At 51.8% G+C, this 15,330-nt stretch overlaps 1 protein-coding gene across 1 annotated transcript in view; it reads right to left on the reverse strand.

Moving 5' to 3' along the window:
- Positions 1–204: 204 nt before the first annotated feature.
- The window catches only part of LOC119114578 (potassium channel subfamily K member 4), a 36,370-nt gene continuing 21,244 nt past the window's right edge, over positions 205–15,330 (reverse strand). The window contains exons 4-7 of the mRNA XM_037238668.1: positions 11,990–12,161; positions 9,982–10,148; positions 8,137–8,822; positions 205–309 (exon numbers count right to left, since the gene is read on the reverse strand). Of these exons, the coding sequence (XP_037094563.1) occupies positions 205–309; positions 8,137–8,822; positions 9,982–10,148; positions 11,990–12,161 (1,130 nt within the window). The remainder of the gene's footprint in view (positions 310–8,136; positions 8,823–9,981; positions 10,149–11,989; positions 12,162–15,330) is intronic.

The raw sequence follows: 15,330 nt of genomic DNA on the forward strand, positions 1-15,330 counted from the left end.
CTGCTTCCGGGCGGACGGCATGGCGTACAGCGGGATATCCAGGGTCAGGTGGCTAAGCACAGCTGGATGCCCAGGGTCAGGTGGCCAAGCACAGCTGGATGCCCAGGGTCAGGTGGCGAAGCACAGCAGGATACCCAGGGTTAGGTGGCCAAGCACAGCTGGATATCCAGGGGCAGGTAGCCGAGCACAGCAGGACACTCAGGATCAGGTGGCCGGGCACAGCAGGATACCCAGGATCAGGTGGCCAAGGAACTGGGCGTCAACGCTCACATCACCAAACGTTTGATTTGCGGCAGAGCCGGACTGCCGCTGGGGAGCAGCACGGGTCACTGATGAAGAGATCGGGGCATAGAGAGGCCATCGATGAAGAGATCGGGGCATTGAGTGGCCATCGATGAAGAGATCAGGGCATAGAGTGGCCATCGATGAAGAGGTCGGGGCGTAGGGTGGTCACCGATGAAGAAATCGGGGTGTAGGTTGGTCACCGTCGAAAGGATCGGGGCATAGGGTAGCCACCAAATATATCGGGCATAGGTCGGTCACCGAAAAGATCGGGGCATAGGGAGACCACCGATGAAGAGATCAGGGCGTAATGTGCTCACCGATTAAGAGATCGGGCCATACGGTGATCACCGATTAAGAGATCGGGGCATCGGGTGGTCATATGAGGCGGCAGTGACGAGAACACTGGCTCGGATGCTAACAGCTAACGGACACCCGAAATCCAAGACCGCGGTACACAGGTAGATGACGGCGTCTATGGACCTAATGTCCTTGAAACAACGACTGACAGATTCGCAGAACTGCAAGAGGCACGGCATCACGGCTTTCCTTAAATTCAGAGAAGGTTACATCCATGCAGGAAATTAATGCGCACTGCACACCGAAAGACGATGGAACATTGGGGCAGCTTGTATTTTGACTATAATTTCCCGCTGAGAAAAACAAATACTAGAAATATCATAAGTAACTCGTGTTTGCAACAATATTCTAGCAGAAATATAGCGTGTGACACATAACATTTTGAAAAATTACACAACTGTTGACTAATGCTCTTGTATCTCGCCACATTTAATCCCGCCTTACGATAAGCGGTGAATGCAGCAAAGCGAAAAGGTGTCGGCTTCAAAAGGCCACCAACTACATCGACTCGGCTGGCCACAGGCCTCAGTCGCAGCCAGCACATCCCGCCGGTCGTGGATCCTCCGGGATCGCTAGGCTGGGATGGTGGCTTGGCGTGGCATGGCCGTGTCGTTCGCAGGCTGCGCGCGTCAACAGCTCTCAATGCCCTAGCTGAAAGAGTCGAGCCTCGCTCGGTGATATCGACCCGAGGGACGTGAGTGATGCAGTGAATAGCTTTATCTTTCGTAGCAAGCAGGGACAAACGGTTTCGGACTATGCACCAGAAACGAATGAAATCGCCGGCTCCGATCCCTGTTAGAGTCTCGCGAGCATTATTTGGATCATTCGTCTCAGAATGATCTGTGCAATAAAAGTCAGCGTAACGTACGAGTATTTCTTACCTCACATGATTCGCTAGTGAGGTATTGTTTCGTCTTTGAATTTTGAATGTCTGAGGTATTCGCTGATAAAAGATAGTTTGTGCTATATTTTGGCATGCACATGTCCATGCCGTGTAATATGTGCAGAGAATCATTACAACACTGAAAGGAAGGAACGATTGCATGTTCGCGAACGCTTATCAAATTTGAAAATCAACATTTCAGAGTGCAGTAATTCGTTTGTCACAGTAAGCGCGCAAAGCCAGTGTTATTTCTTGCCACCCAGATCAAATGGCTTCTTATATCAGCCGTTTAACGAGTAGCTTGGAACTCGGTGAAAGTGGCTGAACAGCGTGATCTAAACTCGGAGCAAAAGTCAAGGTGGTTTCCCACCTTCCAAACGCCGTCATCTTCTTCAGCCGAAGGTGATATTTCCAGCGGGGTGCTACAGTGCGGAGTGTCTCGACAGCTGGGTGCAGGCCTGGACGCCGCCTGGTGGCCGTGGCCCTGGGGCACAGTCCTAGCCACGCCCTGGCGCCCGCACCAGCCCCAGCCATCCCTGCCGCCAAGTGGCGATGGTTGCTGCGCCCTGAAACTGGGCTCCGAACTGGACGGAGCCATCCACAGCACCGTGGCCAGAACAACGCAGCGGAGGTGTCTGTTAATCACACCGAATGCGTGCAAATGTGTTCCATGTTTCAAAAACACCGGGACGCAATCCCATCGGGTGATCCGAGAGCACCAAAGGCAAAAGAATACTGTGAGTTCGGAGAAACGGGCGTTGAAAAATTCAAAATGTAAGGCGCATAAATTGTAAAAAAAATCCGTGTCTGCCAAGAGTCATTATCAAACGCAAATAGATCCGCGCCCACTGCGGAGTTCCAACGCGGCCCTATTGTTCTCAGGACAAGCAAAAAGTAACAACACGGAAGCCGTTGCACTGGCTCCAAGACCTTTAAGTAGCCTAGGAGTGCGAGGTAAGTTTCAGAATGGTTCAAGTGTTAATGTAGTCGGTCAGCTATGATTGAGTAATCATTTTCAGTGGCCCGGCTTGGCCCGACCCAGCCATTACGCTTGCTGAAAGATGATGTATTTATATCCACTGTGACAGTCTTGTGCAGTTTCCAGCGGCAATAAGCACAGTTTGTTGTTTGTTTGCTTGTTTTGTTTGCTTTTTTGTCTGGTTGCTTATGTTTGTTAACAGTTGCGTGTAAGTGTTTCGACCAAACGTAGTTCTCTTGATGCGTTGGAATTTGCAGACAATTGTTAATCAAATACCTTCCGATGTCGGTTAAAACCAGACACGTAAAACATGCTGATAACAAAAGATGAACCACACGGACCAAAACCGAGTCCCGATCTCGATGACCCGGCGTGGAAGCTACACAAGACCAACTAATCCCGGCAGCAAGAGAACGGATATCGTGTCCTTAAAAGGCGTAGGTTGATGTGTGCGTCCAGCCCGCCGATTACAAGCCATTGATCCGCCAGCTTTGGGGCACTCGTAAGGACTGATGAGAACTCTGGACGACCAGAGCAGATAAAGTCGCGGTTCTTACTGTTGGTTGTCTGGGAGTTTATCGTCCACGAATCACTAAGCAGACTCAGCAGTGTTCAGCTGACAGGCGGGTCAGTGTTCGACCCGGAAGCGGTCAATGCATGTTTTCCGAAACCAGCTTCAAACACAACAGCTTTGGCAATGTACCAAAAGGGACTGAATTATGAAATGTGCGCAAGAATGGCAAGTGCCCCAGTTTGTTGTGGCACTTTTCATCAAGAGTAGTTGCACCTTTCCCATTACCTTAGTCACAATCATCAAAGACACAATTTGTTGAAAGTTATTTTGTTCTGACTTCTAAATTGTCAGACTTTCGTCGTGATATCGCAATGTTGATGTTGAAGCTGATGACGAGTTGAGTCGATGTCCGCCGATAACCGATTGACGGCTGAGTTGAAGTTGTTGACGTTGATGTTGAAGTAGTGCTTGCGTGGGTTCCTAAAGGCGACTGTCTACATTAACTTAAGTGTTGGTTACATCAACGTGCCGATATCACTCGCGTCCGCAAGCATTTCTCACCCAACGCCGCCAAAGTTGTCTCACTGGCCGAGCTTCTTCTCATGTTTCCGGGGGCGTTTGCCCTACTGTTCACAGCCGCATATTGGAGATCAGAGTGTGCATGGGGGCTCCTTAATTATCCCTGTTAGATGCAGGCACCTTCAAAGAATCTGTTAGGGTAAAGGGTCTCATCGGTGGGCAGTGAGTTCAGCAACCGTCCAGGGCCTCAACAAGTTGATTGGTCAGCAAATGGGGCCAAAACCGCCTTTGTCTGCCGACAAGTGAACAGCCAGCGGGTTGTCAGAGATGATCTACTTGATCCACATCTTAGGTCAACAGCCATTGAGGGCCTGCGAGGCTGTTTTTAGGCGTCCAATTACCTTCTAGCCCGCCGTAAACGAAAAGCGTCGGCTATGATGTATATCGGTCGACTCATCTATCATCTCTGCGCGACCACACGTGGCGATCTATTTGACATGATGAGTGTTGCTGTGCTGGGCACAGGTCATAGCGTGCTGCAGTGCTTCGTTTGCGATCAGCTGACACGCCTGGATGGGCTCCGTACCACGGTGCCCTGACGATGGCTCGTTTGGAGATACTCCGCCAAAAAGGTGCTTGCTGAAAAGTTCAAGGAAAGTTTTTTCTCCGGACAGCCTCAAGGACAGGCTCAGGGACGCGTGAGGTTTTTCTGAGCGCAATCTGCAGCGTCTTAAATGCTGGATATTGCCCAGGCAGCGATTTGTTAGCGATATTTCGGGAGTCGCCGCCTGACGCGAGGCGTCGTCTGGTGGCGCATGCGCGATGCCCGCGGTATACCACCGATTAAATCTGTGCACGTCCAACATGGCTCATGTTCAGTCGGCACTCTCATTCCCGTCCATGAGAGATAAGCTCTGGGGACAGTACAGTGGCCGTGTCATCCGCGCTTGGCATGGTAAGCGGCTGTGTCCTGGTACCGGGCTGAGACAAGGGCAGGTGTTTTCCGGTAGCTCAGTTGGTTAGGTGGGTCGTCCTCGGATTCGTCGCCCCCCCCCCCTTGGTGGCGTAGGTTTAAGCTGCTATAAACGGTCGCCATTTGCCCCTGGCTGGGATGACCTGCGGCTGGTGGGAGCGGCCGCGCTGAAGGGCAGCTGACGTTAGCGATATGAAGGCTATGTCGAGCGTCATGTCACGTGACATTCAATTTTCGCCCTAAAATTGCTCCGGTGGGTTTAAATTTCCCTATCGGGTGTTGGAGTTAGAGTCCACGCAACAAGCGCCGCTTAGCTGTGGTTCTGATCCCGGAGATCCGTCCAATCAAAAGGTTTGGACTCAAGGCTTAAAAGGTCACGAAAAAAGCTAGCTCCAGGCCCATTTCAGATGCATCAGTGCTCAGCGACTAAAAAAATTCCTAGATAAAAGCAGCCAATTCTGGTTGATTCATGAGCGCTGCTCACCTATATGACGTGTAAAGTTATTGAATGGTTTTACGTATGTTTTCCAAGACATGGGAGGTGGTATATTTTCCAAGATGCGGGAGGGTTTAACATATAATCATGTCTGGGTCCTTGTTGTGGTAAGCCTTCTCCCAACGTGGCACATTTAGTATCAACACGGTTGAAAGAACGTTCTGCATTTTGTCGACAATGGTAGATCAAGCTATACATTTGTGTGTAATTTATCCGGGTTTGTTTCAGACATGCTTGTTCGTCTTAACTATTGGTACTGGGCGAGTTGGGGGCTGAAAACACCTCACACGGAGAAACCGGATCTGTTTTGAGATGCCTCCAGTTATTGGAAAGGCCCTCGTGAACATTTTATCTCAAAAATCGTTGCTACAAGCTTCCAAGTAGTCTATATGCTGCTGTACCTGTCATATCCAGCCCCATGGAATTACACATGAAGCCCGCATTATCCCGACACCGTATCCGGTGCGGGAAACTAAAACCAATCAGAAATTGTTAGCGTCGTGCCATGATGAACATCCGAAGTAGGTCGGAATCTCCTGCGACCACCTCCTAAACACGACAGAAGTTGAAAAGTGTTTCTCAGGTGCAATGCTCCCCATTTTGACGAAAAGTGAGTTGTCCATGTCCCCCTTCCCCCCCCCCCCCCCCTCCCCCTCCCGCTCCCGGACTGCAGACCACAAACTGGACAACGGCTGCTTGCTGCTGGATCGACAGACGTTGTCCTTTCTCCAGCTCCCTGAGCCGCCTTCGGTAGTATTGCGTTTTGAGTCCGTGATCTTCTGCGCCGTGCTCTCGGGTATAGTTCAGCGTCGTGCAGCCACCACATGGCTGTTACTCATGCATTAATTCAGTGGCACACTCAAGTCGTCCGCATACCTCGAGTCCTACAACCGTGCAGGTGCGCTACCCAGCATCTCGTTGTGAGCCAACTGTGTGGAAAGCGTCGTAATGTCTTCCGCGTCATTGGCATGAGCAGTGGTTCGGCCCCGTGCTTCCCAGCGGGAGGAGTGGTGTCGGTTTAAGCGTGCAAGACGACCCGTAAATAATCCAGCCATTGAAACTTGGAGTTGGTAAAACGTAAAGGTAGCCAAAGCTTCATCTTATACGTCTCGCTCACTGATAGCTCTGGAAGAGCTTGCGCTGTACCGCGATGCAGTGACAAACAGTGTCAAGCGTGGAACCACCGATAGCCTTTTTAGGGCTGCCGAGGATGCGCACTGAGATGGCCCGAAGCTTTGTCTTCCGGGCTGCGTAAAGCGACGGTAGTCGCCTGCATGTCAAGCCATGCCCGAGGCCATCCGATGACGTCAAAATGGCTCGGCTTACCCGTGTTACTAAATCGACCTCAACAACTTGATTATCCCTGAGGCGCTGGTGAGACTGACGGAGGGTATGAAGACGGTGGCCAGCGATCGAGTGGTCAAGTCGAACGCATGCGGTCGGCTTGCTGAAAGGAGTATGCCACCTTTTTGTACTTATCACATGTAATTAGATCAGACGGGGCCGGTTTGGTCGGTAGCATCAGCTCTGGTGAAATTCTTTCAGGTTCTCGAAAACTCAACTTGCAGTACCTGCCGCGACGAAAGAGATTGTGCGAAAAGAGACGAAAGAGATTGAGATAGAGATTGTAGAGATTGATTGTAAGAGATTGTAAGAGCTTGTATCTCCTGCTAATCACCTGCTATGAAGCGGTATTTTTTTCGTTTGCCTTGCTTTTTCAAATATACATGTAGCGTTATCTTCGCCACATGTCAGTAGACCAAAATGCGTTGCAATTAGTGGTACGAGAGGTTGAAACATTGTCTTGAGGAAAAAAAACTATGCCAGGATGAGGTAATTATCACACGAATTCAATTTAACGTCTCGCCATGGTTTGAATGTCTTTCTTATGGCGTTTCGCATAGTAGCCTTTCCACACTTCAGCTTTAGGAAAATATCGTTTACTTCGTCACTCAGTTTTATACGAAGTTGTGTTAACGAAGTAGTTATAGACAAGTAGCATACCACGCGGTCTAGTAACGCGCATGCTAAAACTTCCATCAGTTCACTTCTCGTTAAATGGCTTAGTACCGTCCGCTATTTAAAAAATAAACACTCACTTCTAGTGACGTCCTGCATAGCCATAACTGGCGCGGTACGTTCTAACCACCACAATTCAGGTAAACCAATGGTCTGCTTGTCGATGTTTGCAGTAAGCTTTGTCGTTTCACCACGCCAACTTGTATACCAATTTTGAGCGAGGCCGAAGTGAAGTCCTCGCGCACAGCTGCGAGAGACCACGATGAATATCTCGCTTAAATGTTGTGTATGCTCCAAGATTGCCCATTACAGATATTAAATTAACGGCTGCAAAAAAGAAAAAGCGTAGAGCTATGGCGAAACGATGGCTGCGTGATTTGGACGGCACACACCCTAAACCCATTTCAGCAGCCCTTATAGGATCACCGATGCAATGAAACAAGACCAAACTATACAGGAAATAACGCAAAAGTATTGCCACGACTTGTTCACTGTAGCGGAGAATCCTTCTCATTCTCCAGCCATGTTCGCACTGCAGGAATGCAAAAATGCACTCAAACGATAGAATCCGGTCACCCATTCTCGTGCGTATCTGTTGAAACTCACGCAACTAGCAACTTATGGTCGCAGGCCATGTGGCCTGTGCGATGTTCCGGCATGGACATCTGTCGATGGTTTAGTTTACAGCAGCGTCGAACAGTTGGGAATGCTCTGTCAGGTATCAGGTCATCTGATGACCCTTGGAAAGCCCTTTAAGCCTCGTAAAGTAGCTTACCACGCTAACACAGCTAACGAGTGTAACACGCGAGTCTAGCCAGACACCGCGTCTGTCGCATCCAACAATATCAGTATATAAAATGTGCAGCACCACAACAGTGCACCAGTGCGAGGTGCTGCGGCCAGGTCACTTGGACATCCCAACTACAGGGAGTGAGAGGGCGAAGTCTACGCTGACGGGGGGGGGGGGGGCGGTGCTGTCGCCATGGTCTGCTCAGCCGCCGCCCTCTCCGTCTTCGTTGCCCCCTCTGCCGTCTCCTCGAACGCTGCCTGCAAGGTCGCGGTCTCTGCCAGCCGCCCCCGCCGTCTCCGCTCCCAACGCCTCCACCCCGGCCGCCTCCGCCTCCTCCATCTCCGCCCCCTTCGTCTTCGCCCCCGCCACATCCAACCCCGCCGCTTCCACCTCAACCCGCTCCTGTCCACTCTCCACCTCCCCCAGCACTGTTACGTCCACGGCCACCTCCTCCACGCGCGCGTCGGCGAGTGCCTCCTCCGCGCGCGCGTCGGTCGCCGGCGCCACCACCCGCTCCGGCGTGCCGTCCGAGAGGTAGCCGAGGTTCACCATGCCCTCCTCGGGCTCCTCGCGGCCGGCGGCGGTGACGGCCGGTGGCGGCATGGAGGCCATCAGCGCCGCCAGCAAGCTCTGGCTGCGCAGGTTGTCGCCGATCGAGTGAATGCCGCGCACACCAGCGGGGCGGGGCTCGCCCGGGCTGCCCGCGTGGGACGTGCCCGCCAGCGTGTTGCTCATGCTGAGCATCAGGTTCAGCGCCGTCTTGGAGTGCTCCGGGATGAAGACAGCGTCCCGGTGGATCAGGCCGACGTCCGAGAGGACGTGGCGCAGCTCCTCGGCCTCGCGCGCGATCAGCCGTGAGGTCGACTTCAGCGTCTTCATCACCTCCTTCGACTTGAGCGTCTTCTGCAGGAAGTTGAGCACCAACACCCAGTAGCCAAGCCCGACCAGGATCCAGACCATAACGAACACCTTGTACACCGTCGTCCAGGCGTCGTCGGCGGCGACCGCTGCCAAGCGGACAGGACGTTATGTCAGAGACTGTAGGCACAGCTGCTGGGCGTCAGCTGTCGCGCCATGAACGACGACATGGACCGAGAGTGAGATGCGGAGCATTGGTCGGGCTGTCTCCGCATGGGAAAGGGTCTCCGCGTGAGAAATAACGCCAGGTGCTTTGGGAAAGAGAGCACTTTCACAACAGGCAGGCTCAAGCGTAGTTTCAGCTCGTTCGCAATCCGGATTTCATGAATTTTAATCGAAGTTGATATTGGAAAGCAAAATTACAATGTCTGCCGGGTAGCGTTATCGACGAGCCTGTCCTCTTCAATTCCATCGATAATCATACGGTAGTCCAAACTTGGATTGACTGCTTCCACCCCAAGCCTATCGCGTCACAAGTTGTGAAGCATATGCTTGCCCGTGCCTTGGCGCGTGCCAAATTTCAAATGGATTGTCTTTGCACCAGGCAGCCGTTCACGCTGCCTGGTGGGGTGATGTTTCAGGGGGAGAAACACTTGCACGTGCACCTTACAGCCCACATACCACGAGCGCACTATGATTAAGCTGGGCTCGCTGTAATCGATGCGGATCAAGAGCACAGCTGTTTGGACAGACTGATTCTATTCAAGCGGCATATGGCGCCGTCTGGAGAGTATCGAAGTGATTCATATGCACAGTGTGCATCTGCCAAGCATGACGCAAGTGCCTGAGAGTCAGTAGTTGCGCACCACAACCGCCTGTGGTCTCGCCGGGACGGCGAAGGTCAGCCCATGCCCCTCCCCCACTCCCGTGCCTGCGGGCCCGCCCGTGTGGTATCAGGGTGACGGGACGACGCTCCTCTGGGGTCCACCCGCGCGCGCCGCTCTCGGGTACACACACCGCGCGGGGAAAATCGCGCGTGGGAACCCCTGCCGTGTGCCAGTGCACTGCTTGGTTTGCGAGACGTTTGTCTTCAGCATGCTGGAAAACGTCTATGGCGCGTGCATTTATGGGAACGGATCGAGCAAGTTACGAAAACACTCCGTTACTACGCTACACATTGTTATTGTAAAAGGCGTGCTCGACTGCTGGCAGGCCGCATCCGATTTCGCCGCAGTCGGTCTATTAGCGACGGTCTTCAACGACGAGAAGGACCCCTCCGCACTTAAGCTTCCAAGCGATGTTTCGAACCTGCTGTGTAGTCTCCGAAGCCGATGGTGGAGAGTGTGATGAAGGCGTAGTAGACGGCCTCGCGGTAGTTCCAGTCTTCCAGCCACGAGAACACGATGGCCGGCACAAAAACAAACAGCAGGAAGCCCACGAGCAGGTAGATGGCGGTGAAGGCTGCCAGGCTCCATCTGCACGGCACACACGGACGGGTGGCAAATGAACGCCGTGCAACTCCAGCAAACACATCAACATCACAGGCTGGGTGGGGAGCAGTGCCCTTTGTTCTACAAGGCAGGACTGCATATCGAGCAAAAGCTAGCACTGGGTGCAAAACGGCAAGACTGTCTGCATTTGCAACTAACGATGGAAACGAAACGCATGTTACAAGCGGGATTTCACCCGCTTCCACCGCTTTATCTTAAAAGCTCGACGCCAGTTTCCATTTCACAAGTTCTAGGCTATCATGAAACAAAAAACCCGCCGTTGTTCAGATGACGAGCGGAGTGCATTTTTTATGGAAAGCGTTCTCGCATGCGTGCTGGTGTTAAAACGCGTATGGTAAAAGTAAAGGTAAAATGCGGGGACGACAGTTATCGCTGGACCCGATGATCCCAGTGAACACATACGCTCTTAAACGTCTTTCGCGGGAAGTTCAGCACCAACACCCAGTAGCCAAGAACGCTCGGAAGTCCGCTCTGTGTCACAGCAGACTTTCTCTGTGTCAGAGCGGATTTCCGAAGGCGTCAATCCAGGGACCTCTGCTGACTACACAAACTGAAGCGCGCACGTCAGTTGGGTAATGAGGTCATGCAACTTGCTGAGCTTTTGTAGCTAGACTTATGGTAAAGGGAGCTTTTGTCCATTTTTCACGCGGCATTTCTTCCAAGAAATAATTGCGTTGTGCGTTGAGGCCTCATGAGAGGTTCTGTCACGCTGCAGGAAAATTTATGACCGGTGGTAGCATAGCGAAACGCAAACACCCACCACCTGGAGATATCGCGCAACGTAATACTCCTGCTGAGAACAGCAAAAATCTAACATAGGCGGCATGAAGTAAAAATGGCACGTTGTAAGCAGGGCTCAGTGCATGGTCAGGCCGCTGAGGACGGAGCATTTCTCGGAAGCTGGATTGGACCAAGACCGGTTCGTCGTGCGGCCTCACGCGTGATCAGGCTGAGCGCTTCAGAGAGAAGTGATGCAACACTCGCAAGTTACAGTCCAGTCGCCCCAATGGAACAGTGTCATATCTGGCATTGTCGGAGCTGGTGACAAGAATGCCACCAGCGGACAGTGTCCAAAAGATAGCAAAATGTTTGGAGAAATTATAGGGTCATGTATCTAGGCCGACGACTCTAACACTAAGGGAAATCGTTAAAAGGTGAATTAACACTTGTAGTGAACCATACTCAGCGGTGAATATGCAGGTCAACAGTTACCGAAATATGTTGTGCTGATCCAAAGCATTTAGCGTAATACACCATCCTGGACACAGCGAATGATTGGGCTGAAACATTGGCTGCCTCATGTTTAAAAGAAACAGCACCGAGCGCGCGCGAGCAGCCTCCTTTCGGTGAGAAGGAAACTGCGTGATACTGCATGCATGACGACAGTTCCAATATGCAAAGCTCAGAGATGCTCTTCGTGGGTGTTCAGAAACTACCCGATGGAGACAAATCGTCAGACAAGCTTGACGGGCTCTACAAATCACGGAGTCCCGAGACCGACGCCTCAATGTCCTGCAATTTCCGGCACTGGCCGGAACAACTCTAGTATCCGCCCAATGACCCAGTTTCAGCAAGGACGAACTGAGCAAAAACCTGCAGCCGTCGCCAGCAACGCCATACATCAGGCTTCCCGGCCGCCGCCGCTAGGCCCGGCGTCGCTGGAGCATGTGGCCGGGACGGCTGTGGCCGGCATCGTCGAAACCGACGAGCGATCGTCGGCCGCGACGCCGCTCGCAAATCGCCGGGCGGAGTGGGTCAGGATCGTTGACCTGCTTCGCGGCGCGGCCCGGCCGGGGCGGCAGTACCTCGAGTCGCCGTATCGCCGCTGCCATTTGGAGTCGTAGAAGTTGAGCAGGTTGCCGGCGAAGAAGTCGGAGAGGCCGGCCAGCAGCAGGCCGCTCGTCGGGATACCGAGCAGCGAGTACACGATGCAGAAGATCTGGCCGCCCGGCGACGACGGCGAAATGTGGCCATACCCTGGCGATGGACCACGCGTCAGTTAAATGCACTTTGTGAAATATTTAGTACCAACTATTGAAATATTATATACCAACAACTAGAACCTTAGGAGGACCCAAGGCGGGGGCGCGAGCAAAATGGGCAGCTGCCCTTTCCAAGCTAAAGTCGCCCGGGAAAAACTATGTTTTGCCCCTCCCAGAGCTTTAGCTTAATGTCCATGTTACCTCGCTGTTTTGGCCAGCATCTTTACAAACCAATCGCGCTGGTCACGTTTTCCTCAACCTTGGCTTATGTCGCGCACTGGTCGACACACTGGTGCACAAAGGCAATGTTCCAGTTTTTAATAAGCGGTTTCAGTCTGCTATTTGCTGCTCTGGTCGACGCCTTTCTGCGCTATTTTAGGTTGGGGAATATTTTTCCCTAACTGTTTTTCATTGTTCATGTGGTGAAGCACCTCATTGTGTGCTATTTGCGCCGGGTGTCTTTTTCCCTAATCACCTGTTTTTTTTTATTTCTGTATAATGTTTTAACTAGCAAGGTTGTTAGATCTGTTTGGGTCACGGCGGCAATTTAAACGACTTTTTGCACTATTTCCTGGTCACTTCAACTTATTGCACATCACCGAGGACTACAAAACTGGTCGGCCCAACACATGGCATACGTTGCTGATGGGGGGGGGGGGGGGGGTAAAGAGAAGCACGGTAAAGATTAAGAAGGGGAACAATGTGAAGGTAATTTCACCGGAACATTTAAGTCAGCCTCATTGGTATTAGGTCCAGTAGTCGCGGACCCGTCTGGTACGGGAGCGTGGCGCGCAACGCATGCCATAAAAGGGGCGGGAGTCGAAATGGAAGGTCATAGATCTGCTCTCTATCGACAGTATGAAACTATCTTAAGATGCTGCAAGCTGATCTGATTGTTAAACTATCATTCTTGAAATGTTGATCGTATGAAACAGGAGGGAAACGGAATAGAGGCAGATTAGTTGCTTAAAGTCCATCCACAGTAAGCTACCCGTTTCTGATTTCCGTCCATATGCGGTGAAGTCATACTTAGGAAGGCGGACGAACACAAAAATAGACTGTTGCGGCACTTCAAACCGAGATGGTGGAAACGGCACATTTCATGTTTTGGATGTCATGAGTTGGCTGTGTTTGATAAAGTGTGGGACATTTTGACCCACTTGACGCGAATCGAACTGATCCCGAATTAACTTCCTGTGTGTGGACAGACTAGGATGAGGGGAGGGTTTGCTGGAAATGCATTGTGTGGGATTGGGGAGTGCAACTGCCACCTCTGAAAGGTCTGACTTCCTGTAATGCAAATATCAAAGCTCACAGCTGCCCTGTAAGATAATTTTTAAAGAAAATCTTGCGAAAGTCGCTCAAAGTTTTGAACCCACTGGCCATATGGAGCCAAAATCACAGTTTCAGGTACCTCAACCTTGTTTTTTTACGCTTAAGTGATGAGCTTGAAGCTGTGCTCATGAGCCACGTTCCCAATGGTCAGCACACTTAAGTGTAGTCTAGTGATTTGCACAGAGTGTGCGATTTACTTGTACATTGGGCGTGAGAAAAGTAGTCCACAAAACATACAACACACTGCCAACGCAAACAGCTGACAAAACCCCGAAATCCATCCAATCAAGCCAGCATGAAGCCCGGGGGGCCTTTTCAGCCGCCGCATTGCGCGCTGTGGGCCCAAACGTAACAGTTCACATTGTACCTTATTTGGGAGGGAGGACTCAATGGGATGTCATTGTGAAATAAGACTTTGTTTGGTACTGTGTCGGGCATAGATAAAATGATTCACAGATACAATATTGAATAAACAGCGAGGTTTGGCTGTTCTGTGTTAACATCCGGTCAAGCCCTCCCCTTCCTCCCATCGTACCCTGCCTTGCCTATCAATAAATACAGATAGATCGTCTTGTGACTTTGCTGTCTCCTCTCGGACCGCACGTTACTCCTGATCTTCTTTGTGACCTTTTCATAACATCCAAGCAACGGTGGAAAAAAGGAAAGAGTCGCCAGGCACTTCTGTTCAAGGGCAGGCGGGGAAAAGTACGCAGGTTTTTGTTCAACTTTTTGGTGCGTTGTCACCTGCAGCTGGGAGTAAGTCACCAACTGCGATCCCGCACGTTATCAAGGCCGGGCAAGTCAAGAACCTTGAAGCCCCTGAGACGAAGAATGGTGCTACTAACATTGCCGGTCAATCATCGATCTACAGATATGACCTCCAGGATGCTCCGAGGAAGCTGACCAAAAGGATATTAGCAGGTTGGCATCGAAGTGGTCGGATTTGGCGTCGATCGTCGTGATGGATTGCAAAGCAGATGGGCTCCTGCCCTTTGCCAGGGTTTCCCGGCATGTCGGCACGTGGTTGACAAAGTTCTTTGCCCAAGGAAATGCAACAAGGAACTTGTCGAGCAATGCAAGTGGCTTGCTATTTCACGGCACACAGAAAAGACCGGGTTCTGGCACTCCATCTGTCAGCTGCTTGGTTAAGTGGGGAGGGAGAAGGACGTGGCAACAGCGGCCAAGTGATGGGCAAGTTAGTCCATCACTCTCTGAAGTGTTTCAGGAGCCAGACGGACGCTAGATGCAATCTGAGGCTGCACAATGAGCGTGGCTACCAAAAGGACAGCGGCGTTCGCGCCGGGGAGTTTTTGTCAAGGGCAGGAACGTAGAACAGGTCTTCATACAGGCCGATGCTGCCATGAGAAGCGAGGCGCCGTGGACCGGGCCTGCGCTGCCTTCGGTCGTAGACACCGTTGAGCTTGCTGCCCTGCAAAACCTTGCCCTCGGGGCCACCGAGATGTTGGTAGGATTGATCCGTCAGGAGCTTTCCCAGAGAAAAACGATGGCAGTTTTTGCATGGTCGTGCGGTTCAAAACTCATGCCGGGGACAAAGATTTAGCACAGCACCTCAAAATGACTCCGGGAAACGCGACGTGTGCGTCAAAGGCGACGCAAAATGAGGTTTTGCAAGAATACAGCAACATTTTCAAGGAACTCGCTGTGCTGCGCTGCCACAAGTCTCCCAGTTGGGGCATCAGTGCAGACGAGACCACAGATCACACCAGCAGGGAGATGGTGGCGCTTTCAGTGTTCGCTACGTAGCTGAGACAGGGGCATGGCGTGGTTTTCTGGGAGGACCCTGTGGCCCTCTTGGATGTTCTCGGTGA

The sequence above is a fragment of the Pollicipes pollicipes genome, unplaced genomic scaffold (genome assembly GCF_011947565.3).
Source record: "Pollicipes pollicipes isolate AB1234 unplaced genomic scaffold, Ppol_2.1 Scaffold_266;HRSCAF=296_pilon_pilon_pilon, whole genome shotgun sequence".
In the NCBI taxonomy this organism is placed as follows: domain Eukaryota; kingdom Metazoa; phylum Arthropoda; class Thecostraca; order Pollicipedomorpha; family Pollicipedidae; genus Pollicipes; species Pollicipes pollicipes.